Raw genomic sequence first — 20,000 nt, 5'->3', positions numbered from 1 at the left:
ATCCGCTCTTGGTGATTCGAATGCCTGTGAACAGAGTCATAAAGAGAAGATACGCTGTACAAACCATGAACAGGGCCGAAGTATTTTCCACTAATGCTGTTATCACGTCTGCTATGATAACCACACTGAAGTGTCCCACGATTAGCAGGACCAAGAAGCGTACCTTACGGAGCTTCGAATGTGACAAGGGCGTGGTCTTAATGCTGACAGTAAACGTAATCTGAATTAAAGCAAAGGCCGCCATGAAGCAAGGGAACCCGAGACCAAAAATGATCCGATGGACATAAAGTGGGATCACTATGTCTGCATTGGTAACATTTGTCGTTACCTCGTAAGGGAAAAGCACGAGTGCTAAGGCACGTGTGATCCCGAGAACAATAATCAACGAGTGAACAGCGTAAGCGACATTGCGGGACACTTTTTCCCGCAGCCGTGTCTTTCTGGAAGTCGTTACGAGACGTACAGTTGAGTAGAAAGCCAACCCTAAAAACAACACTACAAAAGAGATCCAGTGAAATTCCCAGCCCCAACTGAAGATGACCTCAGCTTCTATCCAGTCAGGAAGTGGCTCGGAGTTGAGATGTTCCCTGTTTTCTGGTTTATAGGGCGGGCTCTTCTCGCTAGTATTCCCTGTTGTATTATCCATTGTTCCTGCCATTTGTTTCGTAGAGTATGCACGGGCCGTCAGTTCAGCTCGTGCATTTTAGTCATTAATGTCTCTCTACAAACCGGAAATTCCTGTCAGAAAGAACAATATATAAAAAAGGAAGGTTAAGCGATCTATGGCTTAGAACAACAAACTGGTTTTCATTTCAAACACAAACGAGCTCAGTTCTCTTTGTGTAACACAAAAGCAAACATATCATTAATTTTGCAACAAAGGCTATCGTGTTCTGCTACCGTCGGGCAGAGTAGTCAGTGAAACAAATTGAAATTGCGAAATACGACAGTATGTGAAGACCTGTGATTTATATTTTTTTGTAAATCCGAAAACTTGTTGAAACTCGATGTCCATTTGTTTAATCTGATGATGACATGGAACCAGAATAACTTAAAAACTATCAATTAAGTCCTTTGAAATCGCTTTGCTTTCTTATTTGCGCAACTAAATGTCATATAATCAACATATAGTCTATTCAAATACGTTTCGAATTCGCAAATGCACAAGTTGAAAAATGTATAATCCAAAAGCTTCTATCCCTGAGATAAAGTGAACAGTCCTTAGCTACCAAAGCTAACCATACTTGCAAGAAATTTCAAAATATAAAATAAAGTAAAAGACTACGATATCGTACCTCGAGATACTGAGAAAATCCAGAGAAAAGAGATTGTACGTCCAGCTGTTTAGTCAGGTCATTGCTTCCGATGTCGGCTAAGGCCTGTTTTTATCGTAAATGTCGCGTAATTACGCCTCCAAATTGAAGTGCTTACAAGTATTAAGTTGCGTCAATTGTTGAAATATTGAAGCGTATCAACAGCATTAACAGATGATATGTTCCTCTTGGTCATCCACAATTTTCCCAGGAATAATATCTTAAGTTTTACAAGTATTGGCCTTAATCGGCTTTAAAACGTTTAACAAAATTATCATGCGAACACAAAGGGTTAATAATTTGAAAATCTCAGTTTTTGAGGAGAAATGAAACTCTCATCAGCTGCAGACTACATTTGATCGAAGACCACCAGTTTCAGAAGTCAGCTCGTCATTAATTTCAACTTATGTCAGAGATTATCTAGATTATTAGGTAGTGAGGTATTTCCCTTCAAAAAGTGGGGCTTGAACTGAGCTGTTGTCAATGAAGAAATTATCACTTTTTAGTTCAAATATAGGGGAGCATATACAAGTTATCTCCTGGTCATTTAATAGGTGAGCTTTTCACCCAACTGCGAGTTGTCAGATATCAAATATTAAAGATATAGTCCGGGGATATAGTAAAGATTTGACAACAGTTTGAAACTCAGATTATCTGTTCTGAGGTCCAGTTGGTCATTGTTCAAAAACGCGTTGAGTTTAGACGTTATCTGCCTTGTAAGAAGAAATATATCATAGCAACTAATCCTCTTTTAAAGGCAACTTTTCCTTTATAGTACAACTTGATGGCCCCAATGCAGCATGACCAGAAATGCTGTTTTAACTGCTATTTAAAAATAGCTGTGATTCGAGATAGAGCAAAGGATTGCGGTATACCAATTAGTAAAGTGGATGCAATTCCTGTGCAGAACAGTCATGCGAAAAAAGTCGGTATATCGGAACTGTCTTAGTGTTGTCAAAACAAACATTATTTGCGAACCCTTAAATATATTGCCTCCAGAGCAGCGAGGTAACATTAGCAAGAGCCAGTCTGTTTCGAAGAGTGATAGTTAAAAGACAAAAGTTCCCAGCTTTAAATAAACATTTCAATAGTTTGGATGCACCAATCTCAAAAAAAAATGTTGCGAAACAAGCTTTTCTCTTCTTTTGCTCACGCCTGTCTTGGGAGAAGCATTTTTTTCGCCAAAAGGGAGGACTCGTTTCGGTTAAATTCTGATACATCTGGAACAGAAATATATTTTTTGAATGATTAACGAGGCTGCTGTTCTTCGCATCGCTCAACGCAAGTTCTTTTGTTTAATTACGTTCTCGTTGACTCGCCGTGTCGTTGTCGTATATCAGTGGATGAGAGCGTTCACAAGTTACTTACAGTAATTGGTTCAGATCTTGACTTGTGTGTGTGGAAGGGGGGTCTGGGACTGGTCGAAAAATCGCAAATATACGGCGAAACACAAGCAACTTGGCAGCTTCAGTGGCATTTTGTTAGGACAAATAACATCAATTAACAATTAATGCATGATGCTCACGGTACTCATGCTTGCGTCGTGGCTAGTACAAACCACTCCATACACTTTTCCCGCTATTCATTGTCTTAACCGAAACTGTAAAACCTGGTTTTTACTACCAACATAAGCATTATCAACAGGCAGTTATTTTCTTGAGTTTATATTTGCGATGCTCCTGTGCACCAGTGAGTAAACGAGCTTCCAAGTAAGACCATCGCTCAAACGAGACCGCTTTCAAGTTTTGGATTGGAGCCTTCGCAGCTACAGCTCCGTTTTTTTCGTAAATCCAGTTAAACTTCATATTTTTGGCCAATAGCAAATCATATTTTCTTTTTCTCCCTTAAATTCCTACAAATAAAAAAACTTGTAGTAAATTCTATTAATTGTCGTGAGTCAATTTTCAGATAACACCGCGCCCTGATGACTCAGTTGGTTGAGCATCGGGCAGCTATGCGGGAGGTTGTGAGTTCGACTCCGGCCGGACCAACACTCAGGGTCTTAAAATAACTGAGGAGAAAGTGTTGCCTTTGTAATTACATCTGCACGTAGTCCGCGGTGTTGTGGTCTGACCTTATCTGGACGGGGGCATCTTTCACTTCCTAAAATGGCTAAAGTCTCCCATGAAGCATTGTAAATTAGTCCTGAAAAGCCCCGAGAGGAGAGACTAATAGCATCACGTCACTTCACTAACATCAGTATACTACATGAAATTGATCGGAATGTAAGGCAGTTTCTCGGAAGTAATCAAAGAGATTCTTAGTTTATTACAGCGGACATCTTGTAAATTGTTCCGAGGGCGAAAAGCCTTCGGATTAAGGTCGTTTAATCAACAAGACAATATTTACTTAACAGAGTTGGTTAAGTTCACCAACATGATGACCGTCTGACTTGTCGCATAGATCCACGCCTTTCAATAGCTCGGTTTTGGCACAATTTTATTTGAGTGTACATCAGATGTCTCTCCTGCGCAGGGTCCAGGGACAGAGCGAAAAGGTCGATGTTCAACTGATCGAAACTTATGCGTATCACTGACACTCAAGAATATTACAATCGGTTCTGTGAGGGTTTATTATGGGGGCTGCACACTGTTTTAGTTCCGCGATAATTTATAGACCACAAACCGCCGGTTTCAATAAAAATAAACTAGGCTTTATAGCATGTTATAACATAGCTCGCGCGCTTGTCCTACTTAAATCGCTATATACGCACGGCCGTGTGTATATAACATGACGTGTGCATTTTCAATTTAGATCCAAAGTTTTCGTCGAGTTTTGCGAGCTCCCTTATTAAAGTTTCGGACAGGTGAATGAAGTAAATGGAAGAACGCAGAGAGGGGCAGCCAAATTTTTCTCCCGACGTTGACTTTTTAGCAAGCAGGGAAGCCAACCAGAGCAACAAAAATGAAGCACAACAGGCCCGAGTTCCACACAAAAATGCACATCATTTTAGTTGAAAGCTAAATAAACCACGAGTTAGAAATTTCTCATTGTTTTCAGCATAGTTAATATCGTTATCAACAAAACAATCGACAATAAAGTTGACAGTTACTTGTGAAAATACATTGTTCGTGGTTAGTCTCAAGCTCGTTTCATCCCGACCAAGGAACTCATCAGAGACCTTTCTGCTTGGCAAACTCGTTGGGCATCACGCCCAAAGTCCCGTTCGCTAACAAAATTATGACAGATATCTCGCCTTATATCGCATAAGGATTCCAGACCGCGCAAACTCACGAGTGAAAAATTGACAATAAAGTTGACAGTTACTTGTGAAAATACTCGTGAATTTGCGCGGTCTGGAATCCTTATGCGATATGAGGCGAGATTTCTGTTATCATTTTGTTAGCGAACGGGACTTTAGGCGTGATGTTCAACGAGTTTGCCAAGCAGAAAGGTCCCTGATGTGTTCCTTGGTCGGGATGAAACGAGCTACGCAAGACTAACCACGAACAATGTATTTCACAAGTAACAAAACAATCGGAATTTAATTTCAAGAAGTATACAGCTACACTGAAACATGGTCAAAAACATCGATCATGCATTACATATAAACTGAACTATACCACCGTATTTCCTTTCTGAATTGAGCTTGGGGTGCAGTCTTCAATGCAGAAAAACTGCACTGTACATGGCAGTGTGAACATCATTTTCAACCGAATCGAAGCCCTACTTCGGGCCTTTGAGTTTTACTTGGGCATTTTGTCTTTGTTTGTCTACATTTTTACTGAGTGTTTTGACTTTGTTTTCCCTCTTCGTGCGTTCTGAGAACTTTGTAGTCAAGGTCAAAATGCCCAAGGAACTCCATAACTCCAGTCGATATACACAGGCTAAGCATGTGGAATCAATTCTTAAGTAACCGTACAACCGCGCCTGGGCCGGTCACAAGTCATAGGTCATTGTTTTACCAGCACAGAAACAACCCGAACAGTTCGCCAATGCTAACATTAAGCCTAAAAACTTTTATTTAGGCCTAATTAGGCCTGAGCTTGGCTTTAATAAACGTTTAGGATTCTTTCTCTATTGATAAAACAATGACCCGCGAGTTGTAACCAGTGTTTTGTACATGCCATGCAACCACGCTTCGGTTGTTTGCTCACAGATTGTGGACAGTGCTTTCAACTGGATAAATCACTTTTCAGTGAATAAAAGCTTTCAAAACGGACTTTTCCAATAGATCGTGATTTGTCCATTGGAAAGCACTGTCCACACTTTGTGAACAATACTCTATCTCTCTAAAGACAACTCAAGAATTTGGTGGGATGCGCACCATACTCGGAATTGAAGGAGATGACGCATTTCTCCGATGATCACTCGGGAAAACTCGGAAAAAATCAGAGTGCTCTTAAGAGGCGATGAGCCTACGACTTTCCGAATCGAAAATTCCAGTCGTAGCAATATTAATAACAGGACAATTGTCACATAAACCGAGTTTTAAGGAAGGGCAGCGATGGTTGGTTCAAACCGGATATCCAGTGTTACTCTCTAAATCACAGGGTGGATACTTCTCAAAATGACACACCCGACACATATTTAGCAAATAACCCCTGAAAGTGGCAATAAAATGACCTGTAGCCCTGGATTCAGTTTATTTCAAATCTGGCCGAGCAACCATAATAACTTTCCCTGATTTACAAGCTTAAGCTTTGCAGTTAATAAAACCCAATGATGCGATGCCTGTGTCAACTGATATAATAACTGCGGATGTATATTCAAATTTTGTTTTAATTTTGTTTGTAATTCTTTTGGACAACGGGGCATCCAAGGCTTCATAGCCTCTTGGTTTCCTCTGGGCTCTCTTACCAATTCACAAATATTGCATATCTATTTGATAATTATAATGGATAAATAAAGAAATGCTCAGAACTGAGCCCTCGTTTCCCTTTTGACGTCACCGGCCTTATGTCATGTAAGGTCACCTCATGTCTCTGTAAGGTGAACACATTCTCGTTCCCAGATCCCATCGTTTCACTTAGCCGACGGGGCCTTCGTACAATGAGATGAACATTAAGAGGTGGGTTAGTTGTCTGAACGCATTCACCACGTTATTTTACGTCAAGTAACAAAACAAGCAGCAATGAATGAAACATCGTGACTTGGTACATAATTCCACCTAATTCTTGGCATCTAGGAACTATAATTCCATATTTCAAAAATATATTAGCAATTATTGATATTTGGAGTATGATAATGATATAACGAATTAAATCAGTGCGTTTAAAAACAGAAAGAAAGAAAGGGATTCGATCAAAATATGTTTGAATGACTTGACTTGTTATACCTCAAAGACAACGATAGCACCTGTAAACACAACTAGATCTAGTACGATGTTTAAGCATTTAGCACTTGACTTCCGAAGTTGGCAGATCGTTCGATTCGTTGTCTCCTTGCATTGCCACTTCACTTATCGCCGTAGCTACTTCTTCCTCTGTAAGCTTGACCCAAGATTCTTGTTCTGTATGATCCGCTTTGTCCTCACCGCTTTCGTCTTTATTCCCGTCCACTTCGGCTTCTTCTTGTTTTTCCTTTTCCTCTAAATTTTCATCCTCTTTTTCATCTTCATTCTCATCTTCACCAGGTTCACTGTCAGCCTTTTTTCCCTTGTATTCATGTGTGTAAAGCGGAATGAAGGATTCTTTGAAGCCACATTCCTCCGTGAGATTTGGTAGAAGCCAAAAATGATGTCTTCCCCACGTTAACACCCAAACAATCGCAAAGAACACATAGCGCACTGAAAGGACAAGAGACAATAGTGAGAAATGTTGGCAACTGTGGATAGTTAGATGGATAGATAGATAGATGGATAGATAGATAGATAGATAGATAGATAGATAGATAGATAGATAGATAGATAGATAGATAGATAGATAGATAGATAGACAGACAGACAGACAGACAGCATGATAGATAGATACTTTTATTGACTAAGAAATCGAGGTTACAAGCTGATTTGCGCTTAGGTTAACATATAAAATAGCAGTAGTATTATATAGAGATTTTTCTTAAGAACAAAAATTCGCTGGAAGTGTTTATGATCTATATGCTAATCTTATAGCAAACCTCTTCTTCCACCGTTCGGTGTGCCAAAGGGGATCACAAAAGTTCCTCGAAAAGAAGTAGTAAATGTTTCTAGTTGGCAGGCCCTCGGAGTTTCCGGGGCCTATTCGCGGTAACCTCGTTGAACAGTTGAATAGTTTTTGCTGTCTCTGCAAGTTGTCATTTAGGTATTCCAGTAGGGTGTGATGGGAAAAGACCATTGTTCCCAAAAGGATACTTACAAACATTTAATTGTAGATAGCGATCAAACATTTGGACGATGCCGCTGAAATAACCTTCAGGCCAGTTGAATATCTCACCACAAGACCCATTAGATAGATAGATAGATAGATAGATAGATAGATAGATGGACTACTACTCGACCTCGTTTTCATTTTACTCTACGGTTTCTCTAAGAAGGTTCAGCATTATGAAAAAAGCTGAAGAGTGTGTCACCGACGCCTTGAGACGGGAGGACGGTTGGTTAACGCTGTTCAACGAATGGTAACTTGTTGAACGGAACAGAACTCGTATCGAATTTCTTCAATTCAGTAAAATAACGTTAAATATAACGAATGGCTAATTTCAGCGTTCAACAGCGCCCGATCTACAGTTCGACATTTGCTGAACGAGCTGCATCATTCGTTGATAAGCAAATTTGAACCGTGTACAACCGCCTTTTTTTAAACGGAGTTACACTTTCGCAAATCACTCTGTTTCCTTTAACTACCTCCCAAAAGAAAGATTTATACAGAAAATACTTCTGAAAAGCCTTCAACAGGGTTATGAACACGTTTTAAGAAAGTTATCAGTTTTAACTTTAACCAAAAGATACGTATGAGGTCTGGCATTAAGAACTTGGTAACTTACGGACGGCAAGTACGAGAATAGATCCCACAGCTGCAGCAGCCAAAACACTGAGATACCAGACGTACTCCCGGATATTACTGGGCCACAGTGGAAAAAGACAAATAGCGATTGTGGCAACCACTGGAAAAAAAAAACGAAAATCAGTAGTCAAATAGGCGGCAAAGAAAAAACGGGCGATGTAGCAGCTCTTGTAACGTCATTGGTTCGCTACCCAAACCCAAAAACAAAAGAGTAAACAATTGAAACAATGACAGCCTTAAAAAACAATAGAAGCTGCTTACAATACCAAACAATAACAGGTTACGAGAGCTGATAGACTGCTGCAAAAAAACCGTTGTACATTCTGATCAAAGCCGAAAACTGCAAGCAAAACCGTGAAAGCCAAGTTTGTAAAACCGTAAGAGAACTAATTCATCGGTAATACCTGGTGATTCGCAGTACAGTGTCGATTTATATATTTCTGAATTTCTAATTAGTTGTCACCTTTCAACTCACGCAAACTTGCTGTGATAAATAAATTGCAAGAATAGTTGTATACATTAAACCAGTAAGCGAAATAACTTAACGCGCGAAGTGCGAATCACCTGGAGCAGTCAAGTCTGTGTCAGGAGGCTAATTCGAAAACAAGGAAGCAATGGATACGACAAGAGGCGATCTTCGCTTTTTCTAGACATGGAAGAAGAATTAAACATGTAGCCTGTGAGAAGATTTAGTTTTCCCAAGAATTGGATGCTCTCCGTTGCTAGGTAGAAGACTGTTTCATATTAATTATAATTTGCTTGAAAGCGATTACAAGTGTTTCAGTAAGCTTGGTTTTGTCAGAAGCACTGCCAAAGCCCCATTCCAAATGGATGATTGACTGCTACAACTTACCAACTAAAGCTCCCATAACAATGGTTTTTGGATGGACAGGATCAAAATACCAAACATAAGCCTGTGAAACACATAAGTAATCGAGCATTACACTTTTAATTGATACTTCTTGTTGGTTGTGCACTTCGTCTTTAAATAATTATTTTGTTCACTGCACTGCTCGCGTTACCTAAGACTCAGTTTTTAAAGAAACTACGTTGCTGCATCGGTGGTGTTTAAATACGATAATTAGATACAGTGCAGTAAGTTTGGAAAGCTGACATTACGAGTTTTCGCCCTTCATCAAACGAAGTCTCGAACGCTGCCTTTGTCGTCATAATCATCATCACCAGCTTTATTTAGTCAAGCAGGTCAGGTAAAAATGGCAACTATATAGCTGATGTGGACCTACTATTAAAATAAAGCCACTTAAAACTAATACTTACAGCTAATACAAAAGGATGTATATTACAAGGAAATTTGATTAAAAAGATTGATCATAATTTTAACTTAAATCTATATTACAAATAAAAGCTACTTAAAGCTCGTACTTACAACTAAAACAATAGTAAATACATTACAAGAGAGAATTTGATTAACAAGATTAACAATAAAAACAACTTAAATCATTATTACTGAAATCCTTATTTCGTGGGCTGAAAGGTTTAAGACGGCTTTAAAGACGTAGCTTTCGTACCTTTTTAGGCAGGCGTACAGCATTTATCACATTTAATAATTATTTTTCCACTTATATATTTATTTTATCTTTCTCTCTTTATTTTCTTTATCAACATTATGGAATGTAATTCTGGAATGTAATTCTAGCTGGTTCTCTGCTCTGCAGCGAGAGGTTTTTCTCCGGGTACTCCTGTTTTCTCCTCCCGCGGAAGTAGATAGAGCACGAAACATGACGTAGTCCCAACTTGTTGAGTAGAGAACAGATCACAGGCAAGACTTCTTAATTTCCTCACGCATATAATGCATTCCGCTCAAAATTTTCCAAAACTTTATTTTTCAAACATACGAGCGGAGTCAGGGGTGCATCTATCCTCTGTGAAAGCACGCTGTTTTCACCAACCAGAGTGCACATAATATCAAAACATTATAATGAGCGCCGAAAATATTATTGAGCTTTAACTAACTCAAAGAACACATCTTCAAGATTTATGAGAAAATCTTAGTCATGTCATAAATAGTACTTGTGAATTAAATGTTACAGACTGTTCAGCAGTTACCATTACCTCATTATCATCATCCACAAAGTACTGTTCCTCAGGCTCAGATAATTCCAGCTTAACTTTGATCTGGTAACAAGACCAAATATAGGACTGAAAACTAGCACAGTTTCAATGATGGACAAAAATGAAGTACCGATAATGTCATTTGTAATTTTAGTGGCAATGTAGCAATAGTTCAATAGGCCATTTTACAGTTGCCTCCTCTTTGACGTGGGTACATTACAAAGAGGCTGGCCCTGACCATAACATCTACATCTAAATGCTCCAGCACTTGGCAAAGTCCCTTTTCAACTTATGGTTGTTTCTGCTTGGGTGGCCTCATACCCTATAAGCCATTTTAGAGACATAATGCCAAGCCGGCCACTTCTGCTGGAGAGAACAGGACGGTCAAAACACCAGGGACTGCATCCCCTACTCTTTTCGACTAGTGTGAGAGATCTTTAACGTCCCACAGAGTTTATGAACATCGAAGGGTTGTGAGATGGGACCTACGGTTAGTATTCTTCATCCGAGAAGACTTGAAAGTCTAACCATTTGCGGGTGTAATTACAAAGGCAGCACTTTTTCTGCAGTTATTTTAAGACCCTGAGTGTTGATCCGGCCGCGTTTCAAACCTGCCCCCCCTCCCCCCCCTTACTTCCCCTGCATGGCAGCCCGATGCTCAACCAACTGAGCCAATAGGCCTTTTGCAACTAACGATCACATGGTACAAAATCCACCACGCTGGAGGGCAAGCTCATATTATTATTCCCTCACTGGGACATTAAAACAAAGAGACCTGAACCAGTCAAGCTTGACTTGCCTTTGTTTTAATGTCCCAGTGGGGGAATAATAATGAGCTTGCATGGCGGATTTTGTACCACGTGATCGTAAGTTGCAAAAGGCCTATTGATCCAGAGTTTACTGCTTTTATCATGCAAGTCATGCATCTTGTTGGTACGGTAAAGCAGAGGTGCTTGTATCAAAACAAGGTCAATAACACCCTAGCTGTCAGACACAGCTCAGATACAGCCCAGATAACTTAGCCACAGCTGTAAAATGATAAATCATCAACCATAAACATTCCCTCTGCACAACCCCCCAACCCAATCAATTCTGGGTATACATAATTTAGCAATAATCACTGAATTCTTCTCATACAGAGTATAAAATTGGTTATTTATCAAACTACAGGAATCAACGGTTAAAAGATGAAAACAGGGAAAGGATAAAAGAATGTAACTAGCTTGTTTATAAATACACAATCTTAATTAAAGCTATAATTAGCATAATATATACTGAATTACAATGGACACAGTATGCATTTGATTATGTTGTTGAGTGCCAAATCAAAGCATTAACAATGCATTTATTCAAACCTTTCTTGTCTTTTTGCCTTCCCCTTCTCCAGCTCCCTCCGTCGACTACAACAAGACGGAAACAAAATGTAAACAAGAAAGGTCTTAGTGTCTGCATTCCCACTCACACCTAGACAGCTGGCTATCAGAAAAATCTTCACCTTAGTTAGTCTCGGCTGGTTAGCATGCTACACTCTACGTTAAAAAACTTCCACCTTCCCCACAATACACAGCCTCATTTTCAGGACCAACTTGTGGCAAAAATGTCTGAACCAACCTGGCCATTGGCTATTTAAATTTTTCAAATGGAATGCCAAGAGTTTGGATTATATCATTATTTTCCTAACTAAGATTAAAATTTAATGCAAGGGCAAAAATAAAGTTGCTTTAACCCATTGACAAGCAAAATCCTCTGGCGTTAAACAGAGTAAAATCAATCCAAAGAGTCAACGAGTTAAATGACAAAAATTCATTCATACTTTTTGTTTAGCCTGTCCACTTTCATCATCATCCTTTGAAGTTAATTGGAAACAAAACTGTTAGAACCTAAGGTTAGTTTACCAAAAAGCAAGGGATTGTGATGAATGCACATCTAACTACAGTCAACCCTCTTGAATGCACACACTGAAGGGATGGAGGAAGATGTCTGAATAACAAAATGTGATCTTAATACCAGAATTTACTGGTTTCATTTAGTGTTCTGCAAGTCAAAGCTAACCAAAACATAATCTTTTGAGGTTACAGAGTGGGGCATCCTGATATCAACAGTGTACTAGCTGTAGGATTCAACAGAAGGATTACATTACTAATGTCGAAGACAATATTAAAATGGAAAATGCTCACCATATAAGGAAATGACAATCTTGCATTGAGTTTTTTATGGCTAATCAAAACCTAGACTTATTATGGCTTGAAGTTGCCATTATAGAAAGATAAAGGTGGAAAACATTGTGTTAGGGTTATCTGTTGAAGAGCACTCTGTCTGACATTTATGTTAAAGACAACCTATCTCTGATGAAAATAATTTATGTACCAATGAAGGACCAACATCAAGCTCCTCTCATGGCCATAAAGCTGGAAAATTAGCTTGTTTTAATTTCCAAGAGTTGGTGATTATGGAAAGACAGCAGCACCCCATGTCAGCTAAAGAGCCTTGCAAGAATAACTAGAACAGCTCTCAGCAATTCTCAGCCAAGTCATTCACATAAAATTCATAAATTCATCAATCTACATTGGTAGTCTTTACACCAGATTTGTAGGTAAACTTAGGAAAATCTCAAGTCAAGGAATCTTTCTTACTTAATGCATCATACACACAATTAAATAATTCAAATACATGTACTTCAAGTAAAATTAAGCACAATGGTATGCTGTGATTGACATGTTTGGACCTCCTGCCTGGCCCAGCCCACAAAACCGCAAGTGGGTCGTAAGGATGGTTTTCAAGTCACTTATCTCTTGCTTGCATTGTTTTAACTTTCCAACATTAATGAGATGCAAAGTGAAATAACTTGAGATATTTCTTAGGCCTTCACACATGTATTTTTGGTTAAGTAAAACTTAGCTGCTCTTAAGTCTTACTTAACAACCAAGTGTAAAGACTACCATTATTGAAATAAGGGCTACTTATGTCTGCTAAAATTGTAACCACCAAACAGCATAAGGTTTTATGAGAAGCCCTAACATAGCTGTAGCAAACTGTCAAATTATGTAAATGCATTGACAGGAATTTAAAGAGAGATATTCACATCATTTGTATTTTGCAAAAAGTTGCTAAATGTGAACTGTGATTATGTTGAGGTAGGTAAATTCTCTTGACCCTGATAAAATCTTGCCGTTGAATTTGTTACATACTGTTAACCAGTCAGTAAAGATTGAAACAGACTATTTACAAAGTTAAAAGTTATCTTAAGCTTTCACATCTTAAATTGTCTTTGTTATAGCTTTCTATATCCACACATTTGCTTTGTTGCAGTATTCCATAGGGAAGTTACTGTACAACACTCATAGAGCTTGAACTCTTAGTTTTGTTTTAGAAGAGTTTGCAGACCACTAAAAATGATTAAAAAATGCCACAATACTTTCAAAGCTTTAGAAAGGGCCTCAGAACCTTTTTTTTGCTGTCTAAGAATAACTTTCTTTTAACTAAAGTACAATAATCTTACTATGATATTAGATTTCCTCATTATTTTAATTTTTTTTTCACTTTATTGCAAGTGAAGTGAAGTGAAGTGAAGTGAAGTGAAGTGAAGTGAAGTGAAGTGAAGTGAAGTGAAGTGAAGTAAAGTAAAGTATAAAGTAAAGTAAAGTAAAGTAAAGCAACCATATTTAACATCGATAACTCATAACAGTAATTCAACTGACAAACCTGAGGTCGATGGTTACCACATAACTACATGTAGCTATTAGGTTTTTTGACAATCATTGTGAAATACATGAAAGACATTTTTGAACTGCAGGTTGTCATGACTCTACACAAGGTTGATAATCACAGGTGAGAGAAATTTAAACAGTTGTAAATCAAGCCTTTAAATGGTTCAGGCTTAAATTAGATCTGAACCCAAGAATGTCTGACTGTGCTGCACTACTCTATTATATATGAAAGACAATAATATTTTGGACTATGGGTAACAATGAATGCCTTCCATATATGTAATTTTCACAGTCATTCATCCATCTAATACAGGAAAAAGTATGCACTTGCAACTGATGAGTAAAAGGTGGCTTGGACTCAATGGTGCAATGTCACATGATTGAAGGATGATGCAGGGTTGAGTTCCAATCAAGCCTGGTCTTTTTATGCTTCCATTGCGATTATGTACTAAGTTGCTCATAACTGCAATGATCAGTCTCACTTAGAGTCAATAGTTTTTCTTTCTGCTTAAATTTAAATTTAACCCATTCACTCTTAAGGCACCCTAGGATGTCCCGAGTTAACAAATAAAATCGTCTACCGTTAGACAGAGTAAAATCTGTTAAAACACTCACAGGAGTCAATGGATTAATAAGATCTTGATTTACGTGGAAATGATAGGTCACACTTACAAACCAGTTTTTATCCAGTAGGTTTTTGTTCACAAAATTCCACATTTTGTAGAAGAAATTCCAAAGAAAAAATGTAATTTTAGAAGGAAATAAAGTGAACAGAAAATTGAAGCACACTTGCCTTTTTCCCTTCCTCAGTTTTCTCTTTCTTCTGTTTCTTCTTTTTTGCTTCTTCCTTCTCCTTTACACCTTCCTTTTCTTTCTCTCGTTCTTTCTCCTTCTCTTTCTCCGTCTTTTTCACTTTTTTTATTCTAACAACACGGTTGAAGAATCCCAAAAGCAGTAACCTGACAAATGACAAGATTGAGCTTATTATATCAACTCGACAAGTTTCAGGTGTTTCATTGTTAACATTTAGCAGATCATTGAAACACATTGGGATCTTTGGATGATTTTTGGTCAAGTTAATTAATTTTTGAAAATTAACTTTATCATTTAAATTATTAACCCATTGAGTCCAACTGGTCACCTCCTGCCAGTTACCCTTACGACCAAGATTTCACGCAGTGAGACGCACATGACTTTTGCTAGTGTGGCCACTTCTTGATGAAACTTTAGAATAGTCATTCCATATTTAAACTTAGGTGAAGATCCCTGCATGACATTTGGCTGAAATGTTGATGAAACTGTGGACTAAAAATCTCTTACTGGTAATTACATCTTTTTTGTCTTTCAATGACATATTGTACTTACCAGTACTAAATTTTCAGTCATTGACATGGACAAATTGTCAGGGGAAAGTCCTGAGTAGAAAGTCACTCTACCCATCCATCCCATATTTTTGCCTCAATTGTCATTATGTGATCAAATGTAAATAAAATGCAAATGTCCATTTTAAGCATTTTATTTGCATCCAGTCTCTCTTTGATCACTAGCTGACTTGATTACCTTTGGATGACACAAATTCAGTTTCAAAGCTCCTCGTAAATAACCATCTGCCTTCTGCAAGTTCAGTTTCTTAATATCCTTGTTTTGTTTTGTTTTGTTCGAAAATTCAAAACAATCAGTGTGCATCTCACAGCATGAAATCTTGGTCGTAAGGGCAACTGGCAGGAGGTTCACGACCATGCAGTTGGTGATGTACAAATAGTGTCAGTCATTAATTAAAGTAACATTTAAGCCCAGTACAGCGTATACGAATACAGAACCTTAACTTCTATACTACTAACACCCTGCCTTTCCCTTTGCTTGAACCATTGTTACTTTAATTCAAATCAGATTTCAAATCAGCTTTGGTTGATATAGACTGTATTCACAAACGGCGGGCAAGAAATCATTCTTTTGTCTTCGTGAGGATGATTAGCATAAAGACAAAAGAACAATTACTTAGCTGCCATTATGAATATGGTCTATATCAACTAAAGCTGACCACCAAGATACAAGAAAAAATTATTTTTACTTCCAGACAGACTAAGTCCAGAACTTGGAAAAATATTGAGGAGATTCTGCAAATCTGTGCCTTAAAGGGCTATACCAATGGATAAGCTATCATCCTCATTACTCAGCCTTTTCCCCCTAAAGCACTGAGGCACATATTAACCAGTGACCTACAGCTACATTCAAAAGGCTGATACAAATTAAGTCAAAAGATTACGTTATACAGTCTATACATTAAAATACTTGTTTCACCAAATTGCTTAGATTCACAGAACCATTATTTAACATAAACAGTGTCAAATAACACCAAAATGGACTTTGATGCACTCACTTGTCCAAATATGTTTCCACAGATAGACGATCAGTGAAAAGAATTTCTGTCCCTCCTTTGCCAGATGCCCATTTTGAGTCCAGAAGACAATCCACTGCCTTAGAACCTCAACAAAATAAAAAAAAAACCAAACACTCTCTAGATATTTCAAAGAAAGCATTACAACAGTGCATATTCCCTAATTGGACCTTTAATCAATGGGTTAAGCAATTAATATACCGTGTAGCACAAAACTTTTGCACAAGTATTATTTTGGGGATCAGGGATATTTTATGGTTTGCCGGAACACATTTTTGCTGTTTGAGACGCCTGAAATTTCAGCACACTAAGATTTTCAACTTTTATTGCATGGTATGTTGAGTTACAGTTCACTCTACATACATACCATATTAGAGACATGCAGTATCACTGTAAAATAGTAACCTTACTGTGCAAAAGGAAATGAACAACAGCAAAACAAAACAAAAAGCCTCCCCCTATCATGCACAACAAAAGACCGTTTCATTAATACGGTTTGCCGGTTTGCAGATGCCCTCACAAATGGTGTTCCTTCAGACGAAATGTTCATGTCAATCTAATGTACTGAATTACTACGTACACTTGACATTTTCTGTTTTTCCCATTTTGTTTTGTTTCCGATACAAACTTCCTTATATATCTAAGCTTGGGTTGCTTTTCCAATGAAAAATCATGTTAACGTTCTTTTAAACCCTAGGCTGCACACAGTGGACTACGTAGTAAAATCTGTTGGTGTTAGACAGAGTAACATCTCTTAAGTCTCACTTCCAGAAGTCAATGGGTTAATAGAGGGACAGCCGTCTCAAAAAGATTTTGTGGAGTAGGCTAGTAGAATGGAGGAGTAGGCTGGGGTGCCACCAGCACTGACACTTTCTGCATTGCATAAAATTTCTATGCTATGTTATGCTGTGTTTATAAATATATATTTTTTTAGAAACAGCAATTTATTCATTGCAAAATTCATCACAAATTTGGTGACTAGGAATTATGTGGGATAATTAATAAACCTCTGTCTAACTGGAAAACCTTCAACTAATAAAATTAAAATAGCAAAAAACACTGACCACTACTATACACTGATCGCGTCACAGCTAATTAAATATTCAAGAAAGCTGTACCACATTGAAGAGATTTCCATCAAACGATCTTAATAAAACTCTTCCGCTCGCACTTAACAATCGTGTTGTATGAGCCGAGAGAAGGTTAGCATCTCCCTCGATAAGGACGAGAAAAGTCTTCGGACTTTCAACCTACAACACATGGTTAAGGCTATGCCACCTACTTCGTGGCATCTAACCAATTTTTTTTCCCACTGGCGACCAACAGACACTCGTGTACATCGATTATGTAAGTTCGTAAAGGAATCAAAATTATAGCATGGGCGATCGTTTGCCATCTGTCGACGCACCAACCATAGCAAAAATACTCTCCAAAAGTAAATAATCTAATAGAGAAAATGTCGAAAATTAAATATTTCCTCTCAATGTTAAATTTTTATCTACATGTGCGTCCAAAATCGACTTGACGAAACTGCGTTTTTAGCTGGTTTCCTTGAAAAAGGCAAGCTTGCCTGTAAATTTCAAAGACGATGGCTTATTAATAACAAAGCGATCGTGCTTGATCACTTGGTGAGCCTTTCCAATATACTAGTTTTGAGAATGATAAACAAAGAAGGAAACAGTGAAGTGAATTTTGTACATAAAACCACAGGATAGCTCGTAGTTTCGATGTAATTACTTACCAATGAAGTATTCGACTTTCTGACCATGCATGGACGAGCTCTTTGATGGGCAGTTGAACCTCAGATACTTCCCTACATCATTTTCTTCTTTCGTAGGTTCCTGATTTTCCTCTCGAGACTACAGAAATCAATAATCGTGTCTCAATAGAAAGCAACACGCACTTCCCTCGATTTACTAAAATTTTTAACCGGCTTTTTTCCCGGCGTTAACACCAGATAAGCAAAACGTAAGACGTAAATTGCCAACTGCTCATAAAGGCAAAGACTTTCAATGACTGTACTCACTTCTTTCTTCTTCCGTCTTTTCACAGCTTTTGGTTGATCGGCCATATTTTTAGAGGAAACTGTCGCTGTTCTTCGTCGGAGATTGCCGACCAAACGAGGAATGCCGAGTGTGACATCGGCTAATTGTCGATCGTTCTTTTGTGTAAACAGACATCTGTTTATTTTTAGCGAAGGACCGAGCCGGATGGACCGCTTTATTTTTGAGGGAGGGGGGGGGGGGGGGGGGTGGAGGGTGGGGGAATTGTTGGGCACTTACCAAGAATAATCAATGGACCAAGGAAACTTTCGCAGCTTAGGGCAATATGACAATATACAAATTGAAAAAAGCTTCAAATTTAATGCTTTTTCAGTGGTTTAATTTTCAGACGTTAAAGTTTGCCAAGTCAAAGACACAATGGGGCAGAGTGAGATAATATCACAACAAAATTTGGAGCCACTTTGTAGACAACACCGTATCACACAAAGCCTGCTGTGTTGAGCCTTGCCACTTTAAATGACAATTTCTTTACACAAATCTTTTCTTTGGTTGTTGGGCTTACTGCAGCAAGCGGGAATTCCCGTATCACGGCCTATGACAAAAGTCTCGAATAAGGGAATCAAAAAATTTTTTGCCAAGGAAATTTAAATAATCTGGAGCACTCGTAAAGGAAAGCCTTGCGTCTTGGCTTAATCTGTTCGCTTCACGATTCAAAATTAGCCCTATTTCTTCTCCAGAACAATTCCCGACTCTATTTCGAGCATGTGGTTCAAAATTTCAAGGTTGGAAAGCTTTATAGCGAATTGAGATGTTCTTCGCCAGTGGGCTGCCATTTTTCAACTCCATCTTGTTAGCTGATTTATCGTTGTCCTCGCTTTAAACGCCAGTTTAGCCACATTTTTTAATGTAAACTCACATTTCAATTTAAATCCGACTTACTTTATTATTAAGCAGCACTCCATTCTGAGTTGAAGTCTCTTAAATGAGGAAAAACAACGCCAGGAAGGCAAAACTATCCTCTGCTCCTTGCAATTTCTTCACTTCATCGCCACACTTTTGACTCGTCATCTTCGCTTCATTTGTGATCCTTCGCCGTAGTTCCCGTTGTCTTTAACCAGTATCAGTCATAAAGATAAGGTAATGCCCAAGTCTTTCAAATGACTCATCATTTTTGCATTCATTGTGTACATATTAACGATGCCAGCACTACATCCGCCATTTCTCATGTTCCCGCGTTTCGAATGAATTTGACTAAATTTCAAGGAATTTTCGGGGTGATGAGGCGCATGCGCAACATTAGTCTCCTTTGTTGTTCCTTCGTCCTTTGCTGGGATTTGTTGGGATTGTTGGTACACCAAAACCGAGAACAGTCGTATGTAAGCTCTATGATTGGAAGGAAAGAGAAGCGATTCTTAAAGCAGCTAGAAGAATCAAGCCTCATGGAATCCATATTTATGAAGATCTTGCTGAGGAAACAATGGCGAAGCGAAGAGAACTTCTTCCAAAATTAAAACGAGCAAAGGAGGAGGGCAAGATTGCATACTTTTCCTATGATAAACTAGTCATCAAGGACAGACCATCTG

General features: G+C 38.3%; 2 protein-coding genes and 1 non-coding gene across 4 annotated transcripts in view; 1 reads left to right on the top strand and 2 right to left on the bottom strand.

The window, feature by feature from the left end:
* The window catches only part of LOC138050508 (uncharacterized), a 3,059-nt gene extending 1,696 nt beyond the window's left edge, over window positions 1-1,363 (bottom strand). Inside the window, exons 1-2 of the mRNA XM_068896837.1 lie at window positions 1,296-1,363; window positions 1-738 (exon numbers count right to left, since the gene is read on the bottom strand). The exon at window positions 1-738 is cut by the window's left edge and continues 1,696 nt beyond it. Coding sequence (XP_068752938.1) covers window positions 1-658 — 658 coding nt within the window. The 5' untranslated portion in view covers window positions 659-738; window positions 1,296-1,363. The remainder of the gene's footprint in view (window positions 739-1,295) is intronic.
* Window positions 1,364-5,882: 4,519 nt separating this feature from the next.
* On the bottom strand, window positions 5,883-18,573 carry LOC138052113 (translocation protein SEC62-like). Of its 2 annotated transcripts, XM_068898487.1 has the most exons (10): window positions 18,441-18,573; window positions 18,156-18,273; window positions 16,397-16,502; window positions 14,810-14,975; window positions 12,123-12,155; window positions 11,665-11,709; window positions 10,310-10,372; window positions 9,090-9,150; window positions 8,217-8,336; window positions 5,883-7,041 (listed from the first exon to the last, which is right to left on the bottom strand). In XM_068898487.1, exons 1-10 carry the CDS (start codon window positions 18,483-18,485, stop codon window positions 6,650-6,652), a joined length of 1,149 nt encoding a protein of 382 aa, XP_068754588.1. In that variant the 5' UTR covers window positions 18,486-18,573; the 3' UTR covers window positions 5,883-6,649. The 2 variants fall into 2 exon arrangements, with proteins under 2 accessions (XP_068754588.1, XP_068754589.1); XM_068898488.1 differs by lacking the exon at window positions 12,123-12,155.
* LOC138054722 (U6atac minor spliceosomal RNA) lies at window positions 17,595-17,722 on the top strand. Its single transcript, XR_011133374.1, has one exon. It is a non-coding gene; the product is annotated as a U6atac minor spliceosomal RNA (small nuclear RNA).
* Window positions 18,574-20,000: the final 1,427 nt, after the last annotated feature.

Source organism: Montipora capricornis, chromosome 6, assembly GCF_036669925.1.
Source record: "Montipora capricornis isolate CH-2021 chromosome 6, ASM3666992v2, whole genome shotgun sequence".
NCBI lineage: Eukaryota > Metazoa > Cnidaria > Anthozoa > Scleractinia > Acroporidae > Montipora > Montipora capricornis.
This window is presented reverse-complemented; position numbering and strand designations above follow the sequence as displayed.